Source organism: Vidua chalybeata, chromosome 27 (assembly GCF_026979565.1).
Source record: "Vidua chalybeata isolate OUT-0048 chromosome 27, bVidCha1 merged haplotype, whole genome shotgun sequence".
In the NCBI taxonomy this organism is placed as follows: Eukaryota; Metazoa; Chordata; class Aves; order Passeriformes; family Viduidae; genus Vidua; species Vidua chalybeata.
The window spans coordinates 872,919-895,413 of NC_071556.1; the positions used below are offsets into that span (position 1 = coordinate 872,919).

The 22,495-nt window shown below is 56.9% G+C and overlaps 2 protein-coding genes across 9 annotated transcripts in view; one reads left to right on the forward strand and one right to left on the reverse strand.

The window, feature by feature from the left end:
- Positions 1 to 27: 27 nt before the first annotated feature.
- TJP3 (tight junction protein 3) lies at positions 28 to 10,824 on the reverse strand. Of its 2 annotated transcripts, XM_053965966.1 has the most exons (21): positions 10,631 to 10,824; positions 10,153 to 10,252; positions 7,052 to 7,219; positions 6,835 to 6,959; positions 6,522 to 6,624; positions 5,935 to 6,349; positions 5,528 to 5,631; positions 4,475 to 4,634; positions 4,299 to 4,386; positions 4,050 to 4,114; positions 3,838 to 3,913; positions 3,541 to 3,697; positions 3,219 to 3,327; positions 2,560 to 2,779; positions 2,055 to 2,251; positions 1,756 to 1,851; positions 1,489 to 1,559; positions 1,076 to 1,387; positions 693 to 959; positions 443 to 486; positions 28 to 335 (listed from the first exon to the last, which is right to left on the reverse strand). In XM_053965966.1, exons 1-21 carry the CDS (start codon positions 10,822 to 10,824, stop codon positions 236 to 238), a joined length of 3,171 nt encoding a protein of 1,056 aa, XP_053821941.1. In that variant the 3' UTR covers positions 28 to 235. The 2 variants fall into 2 exon arrangements, with proteins under 2 accessions (XP_053821941.1, XP_053821940.1); XM_053965965.1 differs by having other exon boundaries at positions 232 to 486.
- Positions 10,825 to 11,573: 749 nt separating this feature from the next.
- The window catches only part of PIP5K1C (phosphatidylinositol-4-phosphate 5-kinase type 1 gamma), a 50,491-nt gene continuing 39,569 nt past the window's right edge, over positions 11,574 to 22,495 (forward strand). For all 7 annotated transcript variants that reach the window (XM_053965968.1, XM_053965975.1, XM_053965969.1 and 4 more), the window contains exon 1: positions 11,574 to 12,016. In XM_053965968.1, the coding sequence (XP_053821943.1) occupies positions 11,917 to 12,016 (100 nt within the window). In that variant the 5' untranslated portion in view covers positions 11,574 to 11,916. The remainder of the gene's footprint in view (positions 12,017 to 22,495) is intronic.

Genomic DNA, 22,495 nt, shown 5'->3' on the forward strand with positions numbered 1-22,495 from the left:
CCCAGCACCCCCAGAAACAGCCGGTCCTGATCCAAATATCCCTTTTATTCCAGTAGCAGCGGCTGTGGCCAAAAGGGAGGGAGGCACGTGGTAGTGCAGGCACTTGGTGATGCAGGGTATAGCAGGATTGGGCCCAGCCCAGCCTGGCCACAGGGGCACCACCTGAGCTGTCACCTGCACCCAGTTGTGCAGGGCTGTGGGAGGGCTGGTCTGGAGGGACAGGCCAGCAGTGCCACTAAACATCTGTGGCTGGGCCCCACTCGTAGCCTTCATCCTGGTCCGAGTCATCCCTGGCCCGTGTGAACCTCCTTCTCACCGCCTCGTGCTCATATTCCCTGGGGGACAGAAGGGTGGGGATGGCTCTGCGTGACAGGGACAGTGCCCTTCTGGGACTGCCCCCAGCCCTGGGCAGCTGCCATCCCCACCCCGGGGCACAGGGTACCTGATGCTGTCATAGCGCCTGCCCTGCTGTGGCCGTTCAAGCACCTGGGGAAGAAGAGGTGGGAGGGATAGGGGCAGGGCAGGAGTTGTGCCCCAGCCTGGGGCGTTTGCCCATGGACACCCAGAGCTGGGCATGGACACGCAGCTGGACCCTGCAGCAGCCAAAGGCGACACCCTGCGCCTCCAGAGCTAGGCACTGTGCCACCCTCTTCTGCCCCACCAGGCTCTTGTACCAGTCTGGGACAACCCACCTGTTCGCTCTGGCTGTGGCTTGGGGCCAGCTGTGTTGGCTCAGAGGAGTCCAGGCCCTGGCTTGGGGCCAGCTGTGCTGGCTCAGAGGAACGGGCCAGCCCAGGCTGGTCATAGGCATCCTCTGCTTCGCCGTCAGTGTAGGCGCCAGCCTCCCCATCCGTGTCGTCGTAGTCGCTGTTGGCGTGGCTGTCGCATGTCAGGTAGCCTGAGGCCGCTGTGCTCGGTGGGTTCAGCAGGTCCAGACTGTCCTCGCCTGCTATATCTGCCTGAGGGGTGGGGATGATGGAGACCTCAGCCATGGGGGGCTGTGTTCAGCCCAGTCACCTGCCTGGCTGCAGCCCCAGGAGGCCAAGCCTCGCCACAGAGAGCCCGTGCCCTGTACCTGCTCTGCTGTTGTCCAGACTGGCTGGCTTTGCTGTGTCCTTATGATGTCCTGGATCTGCTCGTACCAGGCATTGCCGCTGCCACTGAGGCTGATGGTGGCTGTGAAGAGGTGGCTGCAATACTTCTTCATCTTGTTGGCCTGGGCATAGAGGCGCCGGGAGCTCTTCCTGGAGTCGGGCGCCAGCCATTGCCGCATGGCCTTGATGCCCTGGCGGCTCTCGGGCTCGCAGAACACCACCACTGGGTAGTACTGCACGTAATTGAGGCGCTCTACGGCCGAGGGCGTGATGTCCAGCAAGGCGTGTTTGTTCTGGGGCAGGGCACAGCCATCAGCCCTGCTGGAAGCAGGGATGAGGGCCATGGGCTTTCCACAGGCCCCAGCTGGTTCCAAGGACATGAGAAAGGTCTCACCTTTTCTGCGATCTGCCGCACCGAGTCCAGCTTGATGACCTTGGACGATGCCCCATCTCGGGGCACGCTTGCTGCAGGACACAGAGATGGGGCATGAGAGGGGCTGCATCTCTGACAGCCCCAGGGCTGTGTCCTTCAGGGAGAGGAGGGGAAAGGGTGAATGAGCCTAGGAAGGTTGGGGTGTCATAGGGAGGGAGCCAAAGGTAAAGAACTCTCACATGGTCTGGCTGCTGGATATCATTTTCTCCCCAGTGTGGGGGCACTTACGGGCAATTTCAAACAGCTCGGGCAGCTCCCTGCTCAGCTTCTGAACAGCAATATCTGCGATGGGGCCCAGGATCACCACTGGCCGCTTGAAGCTGGCTGTGGGAGGACAGAGGTGCTCAGGGTGGCTGGGGGCAAGGGCAGAGCTCCCAGCACCCAAGCACCCAGCCCTGCTCCCCATGGTGCCCCCAGGCCTGCAACTCGCCCTGCTCTTCCCAGGAGAGGAGGGGCCATCAGCATCCACAGCAGGGCAGCCCCAGGAGCAATGTCCCCAAGGTAGGTCAGGCTGTCCTGCTGCCCACCTTCCTTGAGGACCACCCTCTCATAGGGTGGGTAGCGCCCCTGCTTTGTGAGGGCAGACAGGTCCTCCCGGCTCTTCCGCAGCATCTTCTTGGCTCCCCGCAAGCCCCGCAGCTTCCAAAACTCAGCCCTTGCCCCAGAGGGGTTGGCACCAGATGTGGCTTTCAGCACCGACTCCAGGCTGGCAATCTGCTCGGCCCTGGGAGAGGAGAGGGCTCAGGACCTGCAGCCTCCGGGTTTGAGGAGCAGGTCAGGAGAAGCTGGCACCCCTGCTCGGTGGCACAACCAGGTGAGGCTGTGCTAGACTTCTCTCTCTGGGACTTTGGACAACTTGATTGTCAGCTGCCTCACGACCCTGAGGAGGGATTTCAGCAGCCCACGCTTCCCACCACTGTCCCACCAGCCCTGGCCCTGCCTCTCACTGAGCCCACCATCCATGGCCTCAGCTCACTTAGGAGCCTTCTCTGGCTCTGCTTTTCTAGGGGCTGTTCCTGGCTCCATCCCTACCTGCTCCGGTTGGGGATGATGCCCTTTTCCTGCTCCTGCAGGTCCCTGCCCATGCGCACAGCCAGCCAGCTCCCCAGCCTGCCCCGGTACATGGTGTCCAGCACGTGGAACACGTCCCCACGGACAAAGCTGAGCCCTGACGGCGTATCCTTGTCAAAGTCAAAGTGTGTCCGGATGTAGAATGAGTCACCCACGTTGGACAAGACCATCTTCCTGTAAACTGAAGCCCAGGGCAAGAGGGACCATCAGGGGAGGAGATGGCTGAGGGAGAAGATGCTGGAGAGATTTGGGAAGGCACTAGGCTGGCTGGGAGGCTCCACAGTAGCCCTTGCTGCTAAGGAGGGTGTTAGGAACATCTTTTCCTCCCATGGCACTCTCAGGCATGCTGGGAACAGTAGGATCTGACTTGCCAGCACATACTGGCCCCTCCAGGCTGAGCCAAAGTCCCAGAAAGCCCCTGTGCTCCAGGAAGCCAAGGCACAAACAGGGCTGGGATCGTCTGGTCCCCTCCCATCAGCACTCTGGAGGAGGAGGAGGAGGGGAAAAAGGACCCTGCAGGGACAGGAAGGGCCATGGCAAGTCTAGCATGTCTGATGCTTGCCCAGGAGAGACAGAGGATGGAGAGGCATGAGCCTAGGATGAGCCTGGTCACCACTCACTGTCCTGCTTGCTCTGGATACGCAGCGTGACCTCCTCGCCCGGGGGCAGAGCCATGAGATATTCCACAGCCTCCTCACGGGTCAGGTTCTGGAAACTGGTGTCATTCACCTGCCACAGAAAAGCACTTGGACATGGTCCTGCCAGCAGGACAGAGGGCACAGGCACCAGCAGGGGACCCAGGGACAGCAGTGCCCAGGGCAGAGTGGGAGAGGAAAGTGGTCTTTGTCACCCTGGAGGTGATACCCTGGGAGATAATGGACCCAAAATAGCTGGGGCCAGTGCAGGTGCAGCAGCATATGGAGCATTTTCAGCCTCAGGTACCTGCAGGATCTGGTCACCTTCCCGAACACCCTGGCTGTCAGCTAGGCTCCCCTCCTGCACGCTCGACACGAAGATGCCCACATCGTTCCCCCCCGTCAGCCGCAGCCCCACACTCTTGGCCTTCACAAACTGCACAACCCTGGAGTTGGTGCTGTACCTGCCACAGGGAAGTACAGTCAGCCCAGTGGTGACATGCAAGGACAGGACAGGGAGGCGCTGACCCTGTCACCCCAACCCTGTGACACAGCAGCTCCTCATGTCCCCCAGCCATTCCTCCCTGGCCTCTTGCAGACATACCCGTCCTTGTGGGCAGCTCGGGCAGTGAGGCTGGTGTGGGGGCTGTGCCTATCCTGCTCCACGGCTTCCAGAAGGTCTGCAGGAAGGAGAGCTGGTCTAGGAGAAGCAGTGGCTGTGCCAAGGCACAGAGACCCCTGGCATGGCTCTGCCAGGGCTTTGGGCAGTGGAGATGCACAGGAGCCTGGAGCCTCCTCAGTGCCCAGTCTACTCACCTGGACCCTGAGCATCAGCTACAGTCACCTTGGCCACAGGCTCCCTGTTTGATCGTCTCCTCTCCCTGGAACAAAGTCAAGCAGGATTCAGGCATGTGGGCAGTGGAGGCAGCAGAGCAAACTGGGCATGGCAGTACCCCCTCCAGAGATATTGGCTTAGGAATGGAGAACCAGCATCCCAGACAGGTGGAGAACACAGAAGGATCTGCCAGGGGACAGAGGGGCTCATGGGGACAGTGTGGGCCTTACCGTGATTTTGTCCTGGCAGCAGCTGGAGGTCGTGGGGAGGCCTCTGGAGATGGTGGATGGGACAGCTCAGAGTCGATGTCTGAGATATCTGCAGCCACAGGAAGGGAGATGCAGCAGTGGCCATGTAGCCCTCATGCTGTGTATGTGACCCTGGCCCTGCCACCATGTCCCCTCACCGTCCATCTGGGAGCTGTCACTCTGGCTGTCAACGTCAGGGATGTTGACCAGGAACTGCCGGTGGTCACGGAGGATGAGCAGGGTCAGGATCCCCTCTGTCTGCTCAATGAGCTGCTGAGTTTCAGCCAAGGACATGTCCTGGCTGGCTACACCATTGATCTGGAGGGGCAGAGTGGGAGGCCTTGGGGCACCTGCTCCTGGGAAAGCCACCCCAGGAACATCCCACGGGAATGGGATACTCTGACTGCCATCTTCCTGGTCCCTTCCCAGCTCCTCCAGCCCAGCCCCAGCTCCTGCAGCTTCACCTATTCCGTGTCCCTGTTCCTGGCTGCTTCCCAATGTGACCTCATTTTGTACAGAGGAAACATTAGCATGGTTTGTTAACACCCACTTCCACCTGCCTGGGGCTCTGCCTGCAGGCAGGATTGCACGGACCCCTCAGATACCTGAAGCTCAGTTTTCCTTTGCCCTGGGCCCAGCACTGTCCTTCCATGCCCTGGCCTGGTGCAGGGAGTCAGGCCCCAAGCAGGCCCTGGGGCTGAGATCTCCCTGAGTGGTAGCTGCTTTTCCCAACAGACTGTGGGATGTAATCCCTTCTGTTTACCCCATAGTCACTTTGGCACCAGTTGCCAGCAGCCACGGGTCTGCCTGGACCAAGTGTGCAAACAAAGGGTCTCCCTCTCTTCTATTTCCTCCTCCCCAAATAACTTTAAGTATTGTTTTATCTGACAAACACCTATGGCTGTCATCTAGTAGGGACACAGACACACACTGGGGCACCACACACTGTGGGGACAGTGGGATGGACACAACTCCACTGTGTCAGCAGGACATGCCACCAGCCCTGGCAGCAGGGAGCTGGGTCCTGAGAGCCCCTGCAGGGTCCCTGGGACATCCAGGGGGGCTGGGACAGGGAGTGGGCACAGGCAGAACTGCCTCCAGCACGGCTGTGGCTGGGCCCTGGCAGTGAGTGACACCAGCCAGGGACAAGCCTGCCAAAGAGGGGCAGATGAGACTCCCAGTGAGTGCCCTGCACCCCGGGGCCCCCATACCTTCAGGATGAGGTCTCCCTCCTGCAAGGAGTTGCCCTTGGCCGCCAGCCCGCTCTCCACTATGTGCTTGATGAAAAGCTGACTCCCCAGCTTCAGGCCATACTCTGCACCAGAGAGAGCCGTGATGGTAGCAGAGCCAGGCAGATGCAAGACCCCCTTCAGATCCCCACTCGGCAGCATCCTTACAAGCCCCAGCTCCCCTTGGGGTACTGGCAAGCCACAAAGCTGAGCTCTGTAGCCCCCAGCTGAGGGCAGGAGGTGGTTTAGTGCACCCAGCATGGCATGCACTATCCCCTTGCTGCAGCCAGGCCCTGGCACCCACCCAACTATCATCTCCTCCCTGGGGGAAGGCATGGCCAGAAATCAGGCACCAAGACCCAGGGACAGCAGGAACAGGGGGGCCTCACCCTCATTCTGCTTCTGCTTCACCAGGACTGACGTGATGGGCTTCATGGGCACATCTTGGCACGGCAGCCGCTTGAAGCCTGACACCAGGGTCAGCCCGTTGGTGTCCCCGTTCTGACCAAAGGAGCAATGTCGGCCCTGGCCTCTCTGATCTGAGCTACTCTGCATCCAGTGGCTGCTGTCCTGGCTTCGCCTCCGGCTCCGTGACACCAGCTTGTGGTGGCGACGGTCATCGTGCTGGTGACCAGAGCTCCTCTCGCTGGATGAGTCCCCATCGTAGCCCTGGCTGTGATCCAGGTCATCCCGGGAGCGGTGCAGCCTGTACTCGTCATCTGAGTCGACCTGCCGGGGCACAGCAGGGGACCCAGGGCTGCTCTTGCTCACAGGGAGGTGAATCTTCTTCGGTCTTCTCAGTGTCTGCAGGCGCAAAGTGAGCAGAAGAGGATGGTGGGTACAGCTGTGCCTGCCAGGAGATGTCCCTGCAGCAATTGCCCCAAACCCTGGGCACATGTGGACAGGGGATCTGGGATGGAGACAGGCACGGCGTGAGCGTGACGCCAGCCCCCATCCCACCACAGAGCACACTCACAATGTTTGCGATCTTGCCACAGGTTTTAAGTGCCTGGATGGCAACGGAGGATGGGACGTTCTCCATGGAAAGGCCGTTCACCATCACTATGTGATCCTTCTTCCTGGGAGGGAAAATGCAGCTCAGACTCTGTCCCAGGCACAGCTCCCAGCCAAGGGATCTGGTGGGGTGGTGAGTGTACTCCAAGGGATCCCATTTCAGCCAGGCAGGGCAACAGTGGTGCTGGCTCTGTCCCAGCAGGAGCGATTCTCCATCCTTCCCACCCTTGCTGGCAGCAAGCACCCCCTCTGGCCCCATGTCCCCATGCACTCACTGGAGCTGACCCACTGCTGGTCCCCCAGACACCACATCTGAAACAAACACCGCTGTGTCCCCGGTTGTCCTGTTGGGATGGTCACGGCCTCCAGAGACAGCAAATCCAAAGCCCCGGTGAGGGTCCTGGTGGGCATGGGCAGAAGGGGGGGTCAGGCAGAGTTGACCCCACAGACCCCATCCCCTCCCACAGTGGGGCCACCCCAGGAGACACTCACCTTGCTCAGGGTCACCGTGTGCTGCTCCCAGATCACCATCTCCTCCATGGTGGGCACCCACCAGCACAAGCTGGGAAGAGTGACGGTGGCAGCCGGACGGCTGGGGGGCTCTGACTGGCTCCGGCTCCTCTTTGCAGCCGCTGGCCCCTTCCTCAATCCAACATCAGGCTGCAACAAAGAGGAAACCTGAGCCATAAGCACCAGGGACTGTGAGGCTGCAGGGGATAGAGCCCCACGGTGCCAGGACACTGGGACTGGCAGCTATGTCACACCCCAGCTAACCCTGCCTGGCTCCAAACCCAGAGCTGCCTCTGTGCACCATGAAATCACCCCCTGGGGATCCATCTCCATCCCCTCAGACATGGGTCCATGGAAGGGGGGGGGGTTTACACAGGGCAAGGACAGGACTCATCTCCATGCCTGGGACCTGCTGTCCATGCAATCCTTATGGTCTGACTCCCTTCCATCCTCCTGGAGCTGGCAGGCCTTGGGGTGCTGCTCTGGATGGTGTTTCAGTGCCTGTCCACCCACTCTGGGCTTCAGCAGCTCTGCCAGCTGGTTTGGTAGCATCACTGCCCCAGTTTCACCATTTGGTTTCTCTGGGTTTTCCCCAAATCCAATGTTTTCCACCTAAGGCAGACAAGCCTGACTGACAGAATAATGTCCCTTTGAGTCTGAAACTTCTGGGATGGAACCAGGGATCTCCACCAGCTCCTGGTTCCCTGTAGGCAATGTCAGCATGAACCCAGAGAGACATGGGTTCCCAAGATGGTGGGAGACAGCAGGACCAGAGCCTCCCACCAGTTCCCGTGGGGTGGGACAGGGACAGGCCACTTTGATCAGGGCCAGAATGATAAAAGCATTAAGGCAGGGAAAGGCCTTCAAGAACATCAAATCCAACTGTCACTCCAATACCACCATAATCACCCCTAAACCATATCCCCATGTGCCACATCCAGATGCCTCTTGAATGCTTCCAGGGATGATGACTTCAGCACCTCTCTGGACAACTTATTCCATTGCCTGACCACTCTTTCAGTGAAAAAAAAATTATCTGCTATCTAATCCGAACCTCCGTTGGTGCAGTTTGAGGTCATTTCCTCTGGTCCTGACACTTGGCGGAAGAGGCTGATCCCCACCTCACTACAATCTCCTTTTGGGAGAACAGTGAGGTTCCCTGAGCACCCTTCTCCAAGCTGCACACCCTCAGTTCCCACGGCACCTCACGGCCACGGTGTCTGAGGGCTCTGGAGTGGCTGTGCCAGGGCTGTGCTCATTCCTAACAGCCCCCAGCGCAGCTCAGCCACCCTCAGCCCTGCCAGGGATGCCCACACTGGTGTCACAGGGAGCTCAAAACCTCCACAAGCCCTTTGGGAACTGGCCACAGGGCAGCTTCGGTAGGGCAGAGACACCTCGTAGGCAATGCCTGGGTGATGCCACATCAGGGATCTGGCAGTGGGCAGCCAGCCCTGGGGCAAGTGAGGCAGCACAGCCCTGGCACAAGGACATCCTGTGGGCAGCCCCGGCTGGAGCGGTGCTGAGGCAGCTGGGGCTGCCCCCAAAATGAGACCAGCCTGACCCCTGAAATGAGACCCAGCTCACTGCAGCCCTGGGGCGGGCTGGGGGAGGCCTGGGGTAATCATTCACCTGACAGGCAGGCTGCAGCCACGGGTGTGGAGGGCAGAGTCCCCTCTGTGTCACCAGCTGCTGAAAGCAGCCTGAGTGCCTCCCTGCCACCCAGGGACACGTGGGACCAGGGGGTAGCTGGGGCTGGGCAGGACTCGTGTGGCAGCACCCACTGTCCTGGCACTGGGAAAGTTGATAAGGAACAGGAACTCCCAGAGTGGCATTGGGGTGGTTTCAGCTGTGTCACCAGTGTTGTTTGTGCTCCTTGGACACCTACAGGTGATACAGTGTGAGCAATAGGTCCAAGAGACAACAACCTGGAGCAGCCAGATCATTCCCCTCCCTAGGGTGGTGACATCTGCTGTGCCAGAGCCACCCCTGATGCCACCCAATACAGCCCCTCACTGTCCCCACTACTGTCCCACCACCGTGGTGCCACAAACTGGCCACAAACTTGCGTTCCACTGCTGCCCGTTGCTCTCCCCAGGCAGTGGCTGGAGCAGCATGGGGATGGCAGCAGCTCCAGTGGCACAGGCAGTGTGCCTACGGTGCCACCAAGCCCTGTCCCTGTCCCCAGTCTCCCCCCAAGACCTGGCGTAGGGCCTGCACCAGCCAAAGGCCGAGGCTGGCAGCAGGAGGAGCCGGCTGAGCCGGTTTCCGACAGAAACCAGCCCGCACCTGGAATGGCCCCGCAGGGAGAGGCAGTATCTGGGCAGAGCTGACCATGGCCCAGCCCAACACACCCAGCACCGGACACCGGCAGCCCTGGGAGCCCCACACATGTACCGTGGCAGCACTTCCCAGGGGTTTTGAAGCCAAACAAAGACAAGCTGTGCTGGGGCAGCTCATCCCATGGCCAAGTCCCTGGTTCGGGGCAGTGCCTGGCCCCGGGTGACGCCACCAACAATGCCCGCCATGGGGACACAACGAGTCGGGGGATCCTTTATCGGAAAGTGACACACACTGTCCACCCCAGCTGTGCACACAGCCAACCCCACCACCCATAACGCTTACCAACTCCCCTCCCCCGATAGGCTCCTCATCCTGAGAACCTCAAAGCCTTCCTGGGATCAGCAAGGTACCTGCTCTCAGCCAGTGCTGCAAAACCACTCGTTCCTTGTCTGGTTCTGGCCATGCAGCACTGAGGTCCCAGATCCCTCCAGAGGCTGCTCTATCCCAACCCCACCCAAAGAGCGATGGGCTGATCCCGACCCCCTGCTCTGCGTAAAGGTCTCTGGAAGGGCTGCCCCGGACCGAGCGTAAACCAGCAGTAGAGACGCACGTCCTCCAGCCCTGGGGCGTGGAGCTCCGATCCTCCGGGCTATCTCCCTGCCATGGGGCAGAGCTCCAGAAAGGTCACTAGGTCCTGGAGCCAGCCAGAGAGGGACAAAGCATGGCCAGTTCCCCCGGCGAAAGCACGGCTGAAAGCCAGAAAGCAGGGCTGACAGATCCCGGGGACAGAATTAGGCACTCACCGAGCCTGGGATCCGACCAGGAAGGAGCTGAGCTCCCGGGCTGGTGGCAGTGGTGTCACTCCAGGGTGCCTTGCGTAACCCTTTGTGGCCCAGACTCTGCCTGCAGCGGGGAAGGAGCAGGAAGGGGGTTCCGGTGGCAGCTTCCCGGGCACAGCAGGTCTCCCGGAGGGCTGTCCCTGGTGTTCTCTCTCCACCGTGATGGTGGCTCAGCCACCTGCACTGATCGCCCTCCCAGTGCTGTACCGGGACAGGCTCACAGGATGCTGGTGGCGGTGGTGCCTGCAGATAGGGGTTCCTCCACCCCAATCCTTGTCCTGTCCAGGGAAGCGGTGGGACTCTGCCCCAGACTTCCAAAGCCTCCCAGCGTTACCCATTGTCCCCAGAGGGGACAGGCACGGGGGCCAGCGTTGGGAGGTGTGGGAGAAGCTGGTGATGGCTGCTGCCCCCTCTCCTTCCCTTCCCTTGCCCCTGTCCGCACCTGAGGACCAGGTCCCCGTCATCTCCCGTCCCGCCGGGCCGCTTTCCGGCGGTGACAGCGATCAGGTCCACGCCGCGCTTCTCCGCCTCCCTCCGGGGCCGGTACCGCTCCCAGCCCAGCGCCGAGGCGGCGTGGGGGGACCAGTTTCTGCGGAAGCCGCCGGCCCGCAGCCGCCAGCCCGGAGCCGGAGCCATGCCGCCGCCGGCCCCTCCGCTCGCTCCTCGGCACCGGCTGCTCCCGGCCGAGCCCCGCGGGGAGCCAGGACCAGCCGCAGTCGGGAGCCCTTCTGGCGGAGGCCGGCGCCGCCGAGCAGCCTCATTAGTGCCGGTGGCCCCAGCGTTGCCCCCCAGCAGCGGCTACCTGTCCGGGACACGCGTGGCCCCGGGGCTCCGAGAACCGGTGGGGCCGGCCCGGGCTGACCCGCGCCCCGGGGCTGACCTGGGCCAGGTGGCGCCACTAGATGGTGCCGCGGGGCCGGGAGGAGCCGGGCCCCGGCTTGGGCTGGGAACCGGCGGCGCTGAACGGCGCCGGGGCCGCGTAGGGGGGAGGGAGCGTGTCCGGGTCCCGGTGCACGGCAGGCCCGGTCCAGCCCGGCGTGTTGTGCGGCTACCGGGAGCTCTCGGAGACGATTCGGGGGGCGCGGGACGGGTAGGCAGCGCCTGGCACCAGGAAGGCTCCTGGAGGGCCCCGGTCCGGCGGGGGGAGCGCGGTGCGAATCGCGGCGCGACGGGACGGGGGCGCGGGCTCTGCGTGCAGGCCGGCCACGCCCCCCGCCGGAGCCCCGCCCCCGCCGGAGCCCCGCCCGCGCTGCCATGGCGACCGGCAGACTCCCCGCCCCCGGGAGCCCCGCCCCCACTGCCATAGCAACTGGCAGGCAGGCCCCGCCCCCCGCGGAGCCCCGCCCCGGTGCCATGGTGGCCGCAGGCCCCGCCCCCCGGCCGTGTGGTGTTTCCCCCTCCGCCGGAGGTGTCGCGGCCGCCGCACCGTGAGGGATCGGCGGGAGTTGCTGCGGCCTCCCTTGTCCCTCCCCGCCCCCGTCGAATGCCACAGCCCGCCGGTTATCGCGACAGCCCTCCGCCGCATCGCAATTAGCTCCGGCGGAAAAGCCCCGCTGTGCTTCCGGCACTGTTCGGGGCGTGTCTGGCCGCGGCGCCACCCGCGTTCTATGGTCCGCGGCGCTCCCAGGGTCCCCCGCGCCGCGGCCGGTACCCGGGAGGAGCGCGGCGGCGGGCGCTGGCCTGTCCGGGGCCTGTCTTGCCCCAGGGCTGCGCCTGCCCGCGGCCGCGATGGAGCTGGAGGTGCCTGAGGAGGCGGAGGGCTCGGCCGCGGCGGGTGCCGGTGCCATCACTCCGGAGGCCGGCGTAGGGGGACCGGACGCGTCAGGAGGTAACGCGCCGCGAGCATCGGGGCCGCCCCTGGCTGTCCCCCACCCGGCCGGGCCCCGGCGTGTCCCCGTGTCCCGCCGGCTCGCAGTGGTTCAGCCCAGCCGTAACCCCGGCCGGGCCCCCCCGCGGGGCGCTCGGCGTGGTTCGGTCCAGCCCCCCCCCCCCCTTCCCCGGAGTGCGCCCCCCCCCCAGACACCGCGTGGTCCCGTCCAACTGCTGCTTCCCTTCTCCCCCGGACTCGGGATGGTTCTGCCCCCGGCAGGAGACACCGGGGAACACCGGGAAGGGGCTCCCCTGCCTCTGTCCTCGGGAGTCTCGGAGCTGCGAGGGGCAGCGGCGACGCCCGGACCACCGAGCGAGGCACAGGCCGGCCACCTCCTGCACTACTCCCAGCCCCGGAACCGGCCCCGGCTGGGCCTGGAAGGCCCTGGCAGGACCGTCCTGTCCGTCCCTTCTCGGGGGTCGCTCCCCGGAGAACACCGGGTCGGGGTGGAGGGGTTGCTCGGGGGGTCAGGCAGACCCTGGCAGCGGGGCCAGGGGGCTTTGTCGCCGGCTGGGGTCCCTCCCGCCGGAGAGGGCTCGTTTGTCAGGGCCCAGAGCGAAGCGAGCCCGGTAGCGGCATTAGAGAAGGTTTGGGGTTCCTAAGTGGCAGGAGGAACCATGGAGTTGTGCCTGTGCGCCTGCCCTCGTCTCCACCGTTGCCTAATTATTTCTAGTTCATTAACAGCCTCAGGATTGCTGGCTGAGCCGTGCTCGTGACGTTCAGCCCTGCTGCTGCCGGGCTGACACGTTCCTGCGCAGGCCCGACGCGGAGCTCCGGGCACCTGCCGGAGGCCGTGGTGCTCAGAGCTATGATGACAGCGATCTTCGTGTCATCAGGCCTTTAAATGAGCATCATTAGATCTTCTTAGAACCAGCTAATTACAGTGGAAGCGGTGCTCGTTTTGCAGATGTCATCTGCCATGCTGGGGCTGTGGGTGTAGCGTGTAACTTTGGGTAAGGTGCCGAGGTTTGGGCTGAGGGAAGCTGTCCCCAGCCGTCCTGCTGCGGTTCCCTGCAAAGAAATGCAGGGGCTGGCAGCCTGCAGCCTGCCTTCCCAAGGCTGCTTGCTATGCTCCCACACACCCTTGGACCTCTTTTTGGGAGTGTGATGCCAAAGGAGTGAGAGAGAACCTCTTGCTGATCAGAGTCACAGAACAGTTTGGTCTGGAAGGGACATTAAAGCCCACCTTGTTCCACCCTTCTGCCATGGGGAGGGACACCAATGAACAATTAAAATATAATTTGTCCTTCTGATTTCTTTGTCACATACCTGGTTTTTGGGGAGGATAGAAGGTTGTTGCTCAGGACTAGGCAAAGTGTTCATGGAGACTGTTGCTCAGGAAGGGTTTAAGCAGGGAGCATGTATTTTTCTTCTTCCATGAGCAAGTAAATCTGAATTTATGAACCTGTAGGCTGTCTTACCTTACACTGGTAGTAAAAAAGATGGAACAGAGCCAGTAATCTCACCAATGCTTTGATTTCTCAAGTCAAGTTGCTTACTCCTCACTTGGGTAGCATCCAAATTGTGTCACTTGGCCTCAGCTGCTCTTGCAGCTGGAGCTCCCGGGGGGCTGGGGACAACGTGCACAACAGCAAATGAGTTTTGCTGGAGAAGAGCAAACCCTAGGGGATGGAGGTGGCCTTTGGTGGGCTGTGGGAGGACATGGCTGCACCCACACAGGTAGGCTGTGCTGTGGGTCTGGGCTTGTCACTGTGCTCCATGGTCTGAACTGGGTGACAGATCCCCATGATGCTGGTGCCTTCGCTGCTGTGTGGAGGTGATGAAGTGCCCATGACCCACCTACACGGGCGCTTTGTGCTGCTCCCCTGGTGCTCACTGCTCTGCACGTGCTGTTGATGAAGGGTCACCAGAATGGCTGAAACCTGCTGCCTGATTCCTGGCTGGAGAGGAGGCATGTGGGTGTTGTTCAGCAACATGGCAGGGTTAATCCAGACTGTGGGTCAGGCCAGCAAAGACCTTCCTCAAGCCTCGGTAATTATAGAAAAATTACCAGTTAGTCTGGTACAGGAGTAAAACTGCCTGGAGAAGGGCTGGAAGCTGGGGAGGCCTTGGCAGTAGGGTGTCTTAAGGTACAGAGTGTTCTGAAGGGAACTTTTGGAAATCTCATGCTTTGAGGGAGAAAACCTCACTTACTGCCAGCAGCAGGGCTCATTCGTGAACACATAGGTCCAATTCGTTCATTCCTGAGACCTTGGCTTCAAAGTTTTTAAAAGTTTTGTGACCAGCTAGTTGAAAGGGAGTTTCAAAATCTAATGGGTGCAGATGCTTGTTGTGCCTTCTCTCTGAATCTGTACCCTCATGCCCTGGGGAGGGACTTCAGGGTTCTGGTGAGCTGTAGGCAAGAGCAGAGGTGGTGTGGGGAGTACAGAGCTGTGGGGTGACAGGTGAGTACTGGACTTGTTTAGGCTGGGGTACCCTGATCGCAGGGATGGTGGGGTAAGCAAAGGGTGCATCACCATTCCTCTAGCCAGGTGCAGTCTGGAGACACAGGATCTGGAAACGTTTTATTCAAGGGTGGTTGAGTTATGGGAGATCTATTGCTACAAAAAAACTGGCACTGTCCAAGTGTTGGACAGCAGAACTGTCATGTCTACTGTCCACCATCTCCTTTCTAAAGTGGGAATTCTCAGTCTAATGGGGAAGTAGAGTTGACGTTGGATTTATTTCCGTTGGTCAGGTCTCCTATTACACAGGTTTCAGTCTGCCCATCACTTATGGTCTAGAGCTGGAGCAGAAGCCTCCAATATGTTCTTCAAGGTTGGATTCTAATGCTTTAGGGAACTGAAATGATTTAACAAGAATTCACTCGTGTTGGACAACTGTCTTGCTGTACCTCTGGCTGAAGGAGCACAATGAGGATCCTGGCCCCAGCCAGGGGAGAGCCAGGTGTGCTTTATGCTGGTGGCACCTCTGTGGCTGTCTCCAAAAAGCACTGGGGAGCGTTGATTGCGACAGCCCGGGAATAGTATTGCAGCTCTTCCCTCTTAGCAGTGATAACTTTGAAGTGACTTTTGAAGGGTTGCTGGAAGCAATTTTTTTAGTGAGCAGATTAGAGATAAGAGAAGAATTTCACCCTGTGGGGCATAAGCAGTTCAATTCATACCAACTCGATGGAGAGGGGAAATTGAAGAGAGCTTATCAGCTTGAGGAAAAATCAAATGTAAACATCATCCCCAGCATGATTATGGTTCACAGCTTAGTTGGATGTCACATGCCTCTGTGGCGTGAAATGGTGCTGGCGAGGATGATTACAGAGGGAGTCAGCCAGGCAGGAACAGGCAGAAAAACACCCTGTGCCTTGAACTCTTAAAGACCCTGCAGTCACTTCACAGTCAATAAGTCACAGCTCAGCTGCAGGGAAGGAGGAAGGCAATGAAAATAGAATTCAGGCTGCTTTGGCAAATTAATTGTTCTTTAAGATATGAATCGGCTGGAAGCACGTAAGGAAGCTGGGATGATGGAGCCTGGGAGCTGGGAAGGGCAGTGTGCACAGCAGGCAGATGTGGGCACTGCCCTAGGGATGCTGAGCCTGCCGGTATTGGTGTCAGGGTAGGCTGGAGAACGAGTTTCTGAGAATACACAGGATGGGCAATGATTAGTCTCATTTTCATTAAGCAGCACTTGGCATTGACCTGTATGTAACAGCCCATTCCACCACTGCTGGGGCTGAGGCTGGCAGAGCTGCCACTGCCGCATCCCGCTTGGGAGGCACATGAGCCTCTCTGGAAGAGCTCCTCAGGGAATGACCTGAGTGGATTCAGTATGAACAGTGTGTAATTTGGGAACTATTATTGAAGTGATTCACTGACATGACCATTATGGGCTCTTGCCAGATGCACAGTCTTAAGAAATATGGTCTTCCCATATAAGGTGGTTATAGCCTGAAAAGCAGCAGCAGGAATTCCAGCACTCTCTTCCTTCATGGACGCATCTTTCAGTTAGCACCAGTTGACTCCAGAAATAGTCCTGCCGTGGCTGTGTGATACCCTGATAAAGACTTGAGAGCTCTTCTCATCACTTGCTGCTTCAGCTTTGTCAGTGTTTGGTTATTCCCATCCATCCTTTTGGGCTGCCAAGCTTATTCCCATGTACCATAATTAATCTCTTGAAGCCTGGCAGGTTCCTCACTCCCGACATGGATGCAGTACTATGTGCTTGCTGGGACCTTCTGATACAAGATCTGTTCATCTGTGTGTGTGGGAGCTGCAGGTGTTATGTGGGGCTCATTAACTTGTGACTCAAAAAGCAGGATCACTGCACCTTTTGCACTGCACTGGGGAATGTCAGAAGCAGAGTGGGAGGGGGAAATATTTACTAATCCCAGTGCAAGGAGGGTTGGCTTTGTTTAGGTGGAATTGAATACTCAGTGCTCCCATCCACAGCATGGGGAGGGAGCTGCTGGCCATGTCGCAAGCAGGAGATGCTCCCTCTGGCATCTTGGCTGCAGGAAAGTGGGAGCCAAAGCAGATCCTGCCTCCCCAGATGGTCTGATTCCGTGGATGCACTATCACAGATCTCCCCTGGATCCCAGGGAAGACAGTGGGAGCAGCAGGTATTGGAGTAGGCTGCCAGTTTTGGGACACACTCTCTGGTTTAACACAGAGGCCTTGGCACCTCCTTTTCTTCAAGATGCTTATGTTGAAAGAGAAGTGACTCAGAATGTTTGAATCATAGAATGAAAGAATAGTTTGGGTGGGAAGGGACTATCTCATTCCAACCCCCTACTATGGGCAGGGACACCTTCCAGTACACCAGGGTGCTCCAAGCCCCATCCAGACTGGCCTTGAAGCTCATAAATAGCAGCAGAGCAGCAGGTGGCAAGGTGGGGTATTTCCTTTCCCATTAAGTCTTTCCAAGTCTCTAGCCAAGATCTCTGATAGTCTCCTTTGATTTATTTAATGACCCAGTGACAGTGTTGCTGTCCTTAACCCATCTCCCAGGCCTACAAGCTGGGTCACCTTATGAATATGCCCAACAACATAATTTTTTAGTCACATCGAACTGATTGTCTGATCATGTGTGTGGGACAGGCAGAAGCATTGTGCAGATGCAAAGCCCTAGTGGTTTGGTGTGGATTCCCTGTAAGCACTTACTGTTAGATAGGCACACCTCTGTGGTATTTCACCATTTCTAAATCTGTTTTGAGTGCAGGAACTCAAAGGAGAAAAGTACTTTCGCATTCTGTAAGTCTTTGGCAGAGCAGAATTCCTGGCCAAGCATGGTCTGGATGTTTGCTGCTGGCTGAGGGTGCCTATGCAGCCACTTGTGTTTTCCTCGAATGCTGTGAGGACACACGCCATGCTGAGCCCCTGCTGCTGGCTGTTCTGCCACGGGAATGCACTCACAGACAGGAAAAGACATGAGCACAGCAGAGGGAAATCAAGGCACTGTGAAGGCCTGGGAGCCAAAGACTGTTCAATGCTGAAATTAAACAAAAGCACCAGAAGAAAAAAGGTCATGTAAAAAAACAAACTTGTGGCATGTGTGAAGTGGGCTTGGTCTTGATCCCCATCAGCGTAAACCTCAGCAGAGCCCAGCGTTGCTCACTCTGCCTGCCTGGGGAGCATGTGCCAAACAGAAAGCAGCTGCCAGTTCTCCCAGGCTCTCCACCTCCTTTGGGGAGAACTGGCAGACTGAGTCTGTGGACAGGAGCTTGGCTTCTCCAAGAGCCCTGTACAAGCCAGTGATCATACGGTGCTGTTGGGGCTTTTCCTTCTTAGGTAGGTCTTAGAAATACTCACTTCCTAAGCAGCCTGGCACTCGTTTGTTTGACCTTTTCAGTGATGCCAACAGCTGGGTTAACCTCCAGACTTTCTGGAAAGCATTTTTTGTAATTAAAAAGCTTAAAGTGATTAGAGCAGCTTTTCTGTTACTTTGTCTCCTCACCCACATATTTAGCAGAAAATGCTGTCAACCCCTAATTAAGTGTCATCGTCTTCCATAGTGTGTTCTTGTGGCTTCCCCAGCTTACATGTGGGTTTTGGCACTGGCTTGTGGTGAATTACCAGGCTGAGTCAGGGGACATGCTGTGGTGGGGAGGAAATCTGAAGCTGGCAATCTGCTGCGTTGCCCCAGCCCTGCCCATTCCGCTGGTCACCACTTACCCTGACACATTTTTATCTCGCAGCTCTGGGGAGAGGCTGCAAGTCCCTTAGCTTTTCTTCCAGCTTTCTTTGAAGGCTGCAAGCTTTCAGCTGTAGCAAGCCTACTGCTCTTTTCTAATTCTATTGAAAAAACCACAAATGTGTACAGCTAAGGAGTCAGTGTGTGATGTGAAGGTTTCTCTTCAGTATTTACTGTAACACAGAAGCAGGCTGGAATAATCCACGTGTGTAGAAGAGTTGTGTTCTTTTATAGCGTGGAGCTGGCATGTTCTTTACAGTTGCATCTCTGGCAGATGCCTATGAGAAGTTTTGTCCCTCTGGATGACTGCTTGACTTTGGATCTGGAGTTGCAGGAAACAAAGTTTGCTGTGTCCAACCACTGCCTGTGCAGTTTGCATTCAGTGTGAGGAACATAAATGCTTTGCCGACTCATCAAGGCAGCCCAGTCCTCATCCCCTTTGTAATCAGCAGAACCTGCATGTTCTCTTTGTAGAAATTGCTGCTGGAGAGGGTGGGGAAGACTTCCTGGGAGAAAAGAGAAGTTGTAAACCAGCTGTTTGCCTTCATCGTTGAAGACTTGCCTGTTGCATGAGGAGTGTTTGAAAGGCAAGGCCCACGTTCCAGGAGCACAACTGTAGCTGCTCCTGCTGCCCAAGGCACTCCTTGATCCAGAAGAGGGAACCAGGTTATGGCCCGGGGTTTGTCACAAGACCAGCCTGGGCAGATCCATGTCTGTGACTGAAAGGGCCTGGAGATTAGCTGAGCAAGGGAACAGCACGGGCAGCAGCTCCTGTCTTTGTTCTGGGTGAAACAGCTCGGTCTCCTGAACTGGTAGGAATTAATGGATTACAAGACAAGGACAGCTTTGCCTTGTTTGTGGTCATTAAAACGCAGCAGCGCTGCTGGGACGGTGCCACTGGCACCGTGGCTGGTGGGGAGCTCGCTCAGACTGGTCAGACTCCACCGAGCTCAAATGCTGCTTTTCACTTTACTGCATAATGTTCACCTCTCCCAGCCACGCCAGGGAATGAGGCTTGATTCAGCTCCTGCTGCGTGCTCTGGCTGCCGCTGTTAAAGCTTTCCTGCTTCTGCTCTCCTGTGGGAGCTCTTGCATGGGTCTTGGTGGCTCCTACAAAATGAGTTTTCATGCTCTGAGGACCTGTTTAGGCACAGCAGCTGTTAACTCTTCAGTTAAACTCAGTAATGCTTTTTCGGACAAAGCTCTGTCAAACTGCTGACTCTTCACATTCAAGTTTTTCAAGTTGTCTGCGTTCCTGTATCGTGGCAGACACGTCCTAATTTATTTTCCAGAAGATCTGGTAGCGCTTTGACCTCAGCCATCTCCTGAAGAAAATGCAGCTCACCAGAGGAAGGGAGTGGTAGGCTGGGAGCCAGTCGGGTCTCTACTCCTTCACTGAATTTAGTAAATCAGAGTAATTCCCCAGCTGTTTCATGTTTTTTTTTTTCCATAGGAGAAGTGTTCTGCTGCTTTTGGGGCCAGGGATCTGAGTTCACAGTCATTTAGCAGGGCTGGTGTTACAAGCATGTCCTTAGTGTGACCCAAAATTTGGGCACATCAGGATGCTGCCCTTCAAAATGGGTGTCTTGGATGTGTCAGACTGTGCTGGTGACCATGTTGTGCTTCTGCAAGAGTAGAATTAGTAAAGACTGTTTTGCCTGCTCATTTGCTGCCTGACAAGATGTTGTTTAAATTGCTGGTTAGACTTTTCTTTCCCTTGGCATTTGCTGTTCTCAGTTGCTGCTTTATATTCTGTCACCCCAAGTAAGTGAAGGTCCAGATTTCCAGTGTCTGAGACAACCACTGGGACCAGTGAAGTGCAACCTGATGGAGTTGAGGACTGACACAGAAACATGTATCATCTCCATTGAAAGAGCATTGTTTGCAAAGTCAGTCTCTTGGGAATTCAAGTTTGATGCCCAAACTTGCTTTCTGCCTCCCTGGTTAAGGTTGGGTTTATCCCACCTGGGCAGCGGGGTCTTGCCAGCCCTATGTGGGACAGGAAGGCCAGGGAGGAATGAATGAGGTAGAATAAAAGCAATTCTCCTGTATATTTAAAGGAGTAATGTAGGTCACGTTAATCTGCTCTCCCTCCTCCCTTTCCTGCAGGATGGGCAACTATCCCAGCCATGTGTGTTGCAGGGTGATGATGAGGGGGGACCACCTTCATCTTGCTGCTTTTGATCTGTGGAGCATCCTGTGGCCTTGGGAGGCTTCTCTGCCTGTTTATTACCTACCCGAAAAATCAAATATAGCTCTCCAACAGTACAGCGAAACAGTGTTATTTCTGTGCATCAGATGAATGACTTCAAGGTGATTTAATTCAATTATTTCAATTATTTTTTGGGGTGGAATTTTTGATTTGTGGATGGAACTGTGATTCTGTTTTAAGGGCAAGTTAACAGCATCCTCCTGAGCTCTAGGAATTTACCTGGTTTTACACCAATTATAGCTGGGCAGCAGTACATTCACAGCATTGCTTCAGGTGCTGTTCAGTGCTGGTCCTGTCAGCCCTCCAGTGATGGAGGTGGCTCAGAATGGCTCCGTATGGATTTTTATCTCATTCAAGGCTGTCTGAGCTCAGGTAACTCAGGCCACTTGGCACCAATTTGAGCAACTTGAGTGGGAGCAGTTTGGGTTGGTGCATTGATACAACTCACCAAGGGTTTAGAGCACTCAAGTACTTTTATGTAATTGGCAAGTTTTGAGAGGTTTCATGAAGTCCTTTCAAAGCTCAAGACTCATCTCCTAAGTCCTGTGAGGCTCCCAGCTGACTACAGTGCCAGAAACCATAGAGTCATAGAATCTCCTGGGTTGGAAGGAACCCACAAGGATCATTGGGTCCAGCTCATGGCCCTGCACAGGAGAACCCCAAGAATCCCACCGAGTGCCTGAAAGCATTGTCCAAACACTTGGGAACTCTGGCAGAGTTCAGGCTCAGCCACCAGCAGTGGTGTATCCTGCTTTGTCCAACATAGTTGATAAAATTTTGGGAGTCACAACAGCTGGGATGGGACATGGCTGGTTTCTGCCCTTGGAGCCTGCTTGGTTTTGTTACCACTTTGTCCACAGTGGATCCCACAGAGAGGACAGCCCAGCTTAAGTGAGTTGTCACCTCTGGTGTCCATTGATTTTACTTGAGGTCCTGAAAAACGGAGGGATTTAAGTAAAACTTTCAGGCTTTGCATAAGGCCTAGAAACACACATGTGCATTGTACAAAGTAAAGTGAAGGTGATGAGCTGGAGCCTGCCATGGCCACTGGTTGGGTCTTTAGAATGTGCTGCTCTCTTCCCAGTGCAGGGTTGCAAACTGGAGCTCACCCTGGCTTTGTGACACTGATGGCATTTGCCACGTGGGTTAATGGGGGGAGAGGGAAGAGTCCTCTGCAAGGCAAAAGTGATGGACTTTGTTAAATGCTCTAAAATACCAGGGAAGATCTGCCTGTCTTTGTGCTGCCTTGTCATGTTTGGCACATTCTGTGACCTGGGCCAAGACACAAGGAAATATTGCCAAAGCCTCTGCTTTGAGCAGGATGCAGCAGCTGAGGACAAAGATGCTGCAGTAGTTTTTCTTTCCGTAGTTTCTCTGCACATCTGATGGACCAGATTTTGTGGACTTTTCAGTATAAAATTGTCCGTTATTGCATTTTTCAAAGGGAGGGAGCTGGCTGAAATCCTCCTCTGGCTGAGTGTTCCTTCCCTGAATGTGCTGATGGCACTTCAGCAATCACAGTCACTCCACTTGGATGCTGATGCAGAACTTGGTTGTCTCTCTGCGTTCTTGATTCCGCAGTTTCTGTCAGTGTAGCTGCTTCTGCATCCTTCTGCCAGGATGAAGGGGTGGTGTGCTCAGTCCCACATGCAGCCGAGAGGGCAGATGTAATACCTGAAACCATTTGTCTTCTCTTTAAATGTCACTTCTAACTGGGTGTCATCTGCAAAGTGACAGTTTCCCTCCTCTCTGTACGTGTTGGGTGCTGCTCTCTCCATCTGCCTGGCTGTGTGTTGACGGGGGCAGTGTACAAAACGCAGAGCATTTGCTGGCAGAAATGCAAACTGTAGAGATGTAAAATACTCCCTGACTTCTAAGCTGGAATAGAGAGAGCAGAAAATGAAGTCTCAAAGCTGTGCTTGTCACTGTTAATGACATGCTCAGTTACAGACACTTGCTGAGGTGGAATTCAGAAATAAGGCCTTGGGTTTCACTCTTACCTAACAGGTGGGGATTATTTGGGGGTTTTAATAGCACATGTTATGGGGTGGTTTTTGTGGTTGGTGAGGACTGTTTGTTCA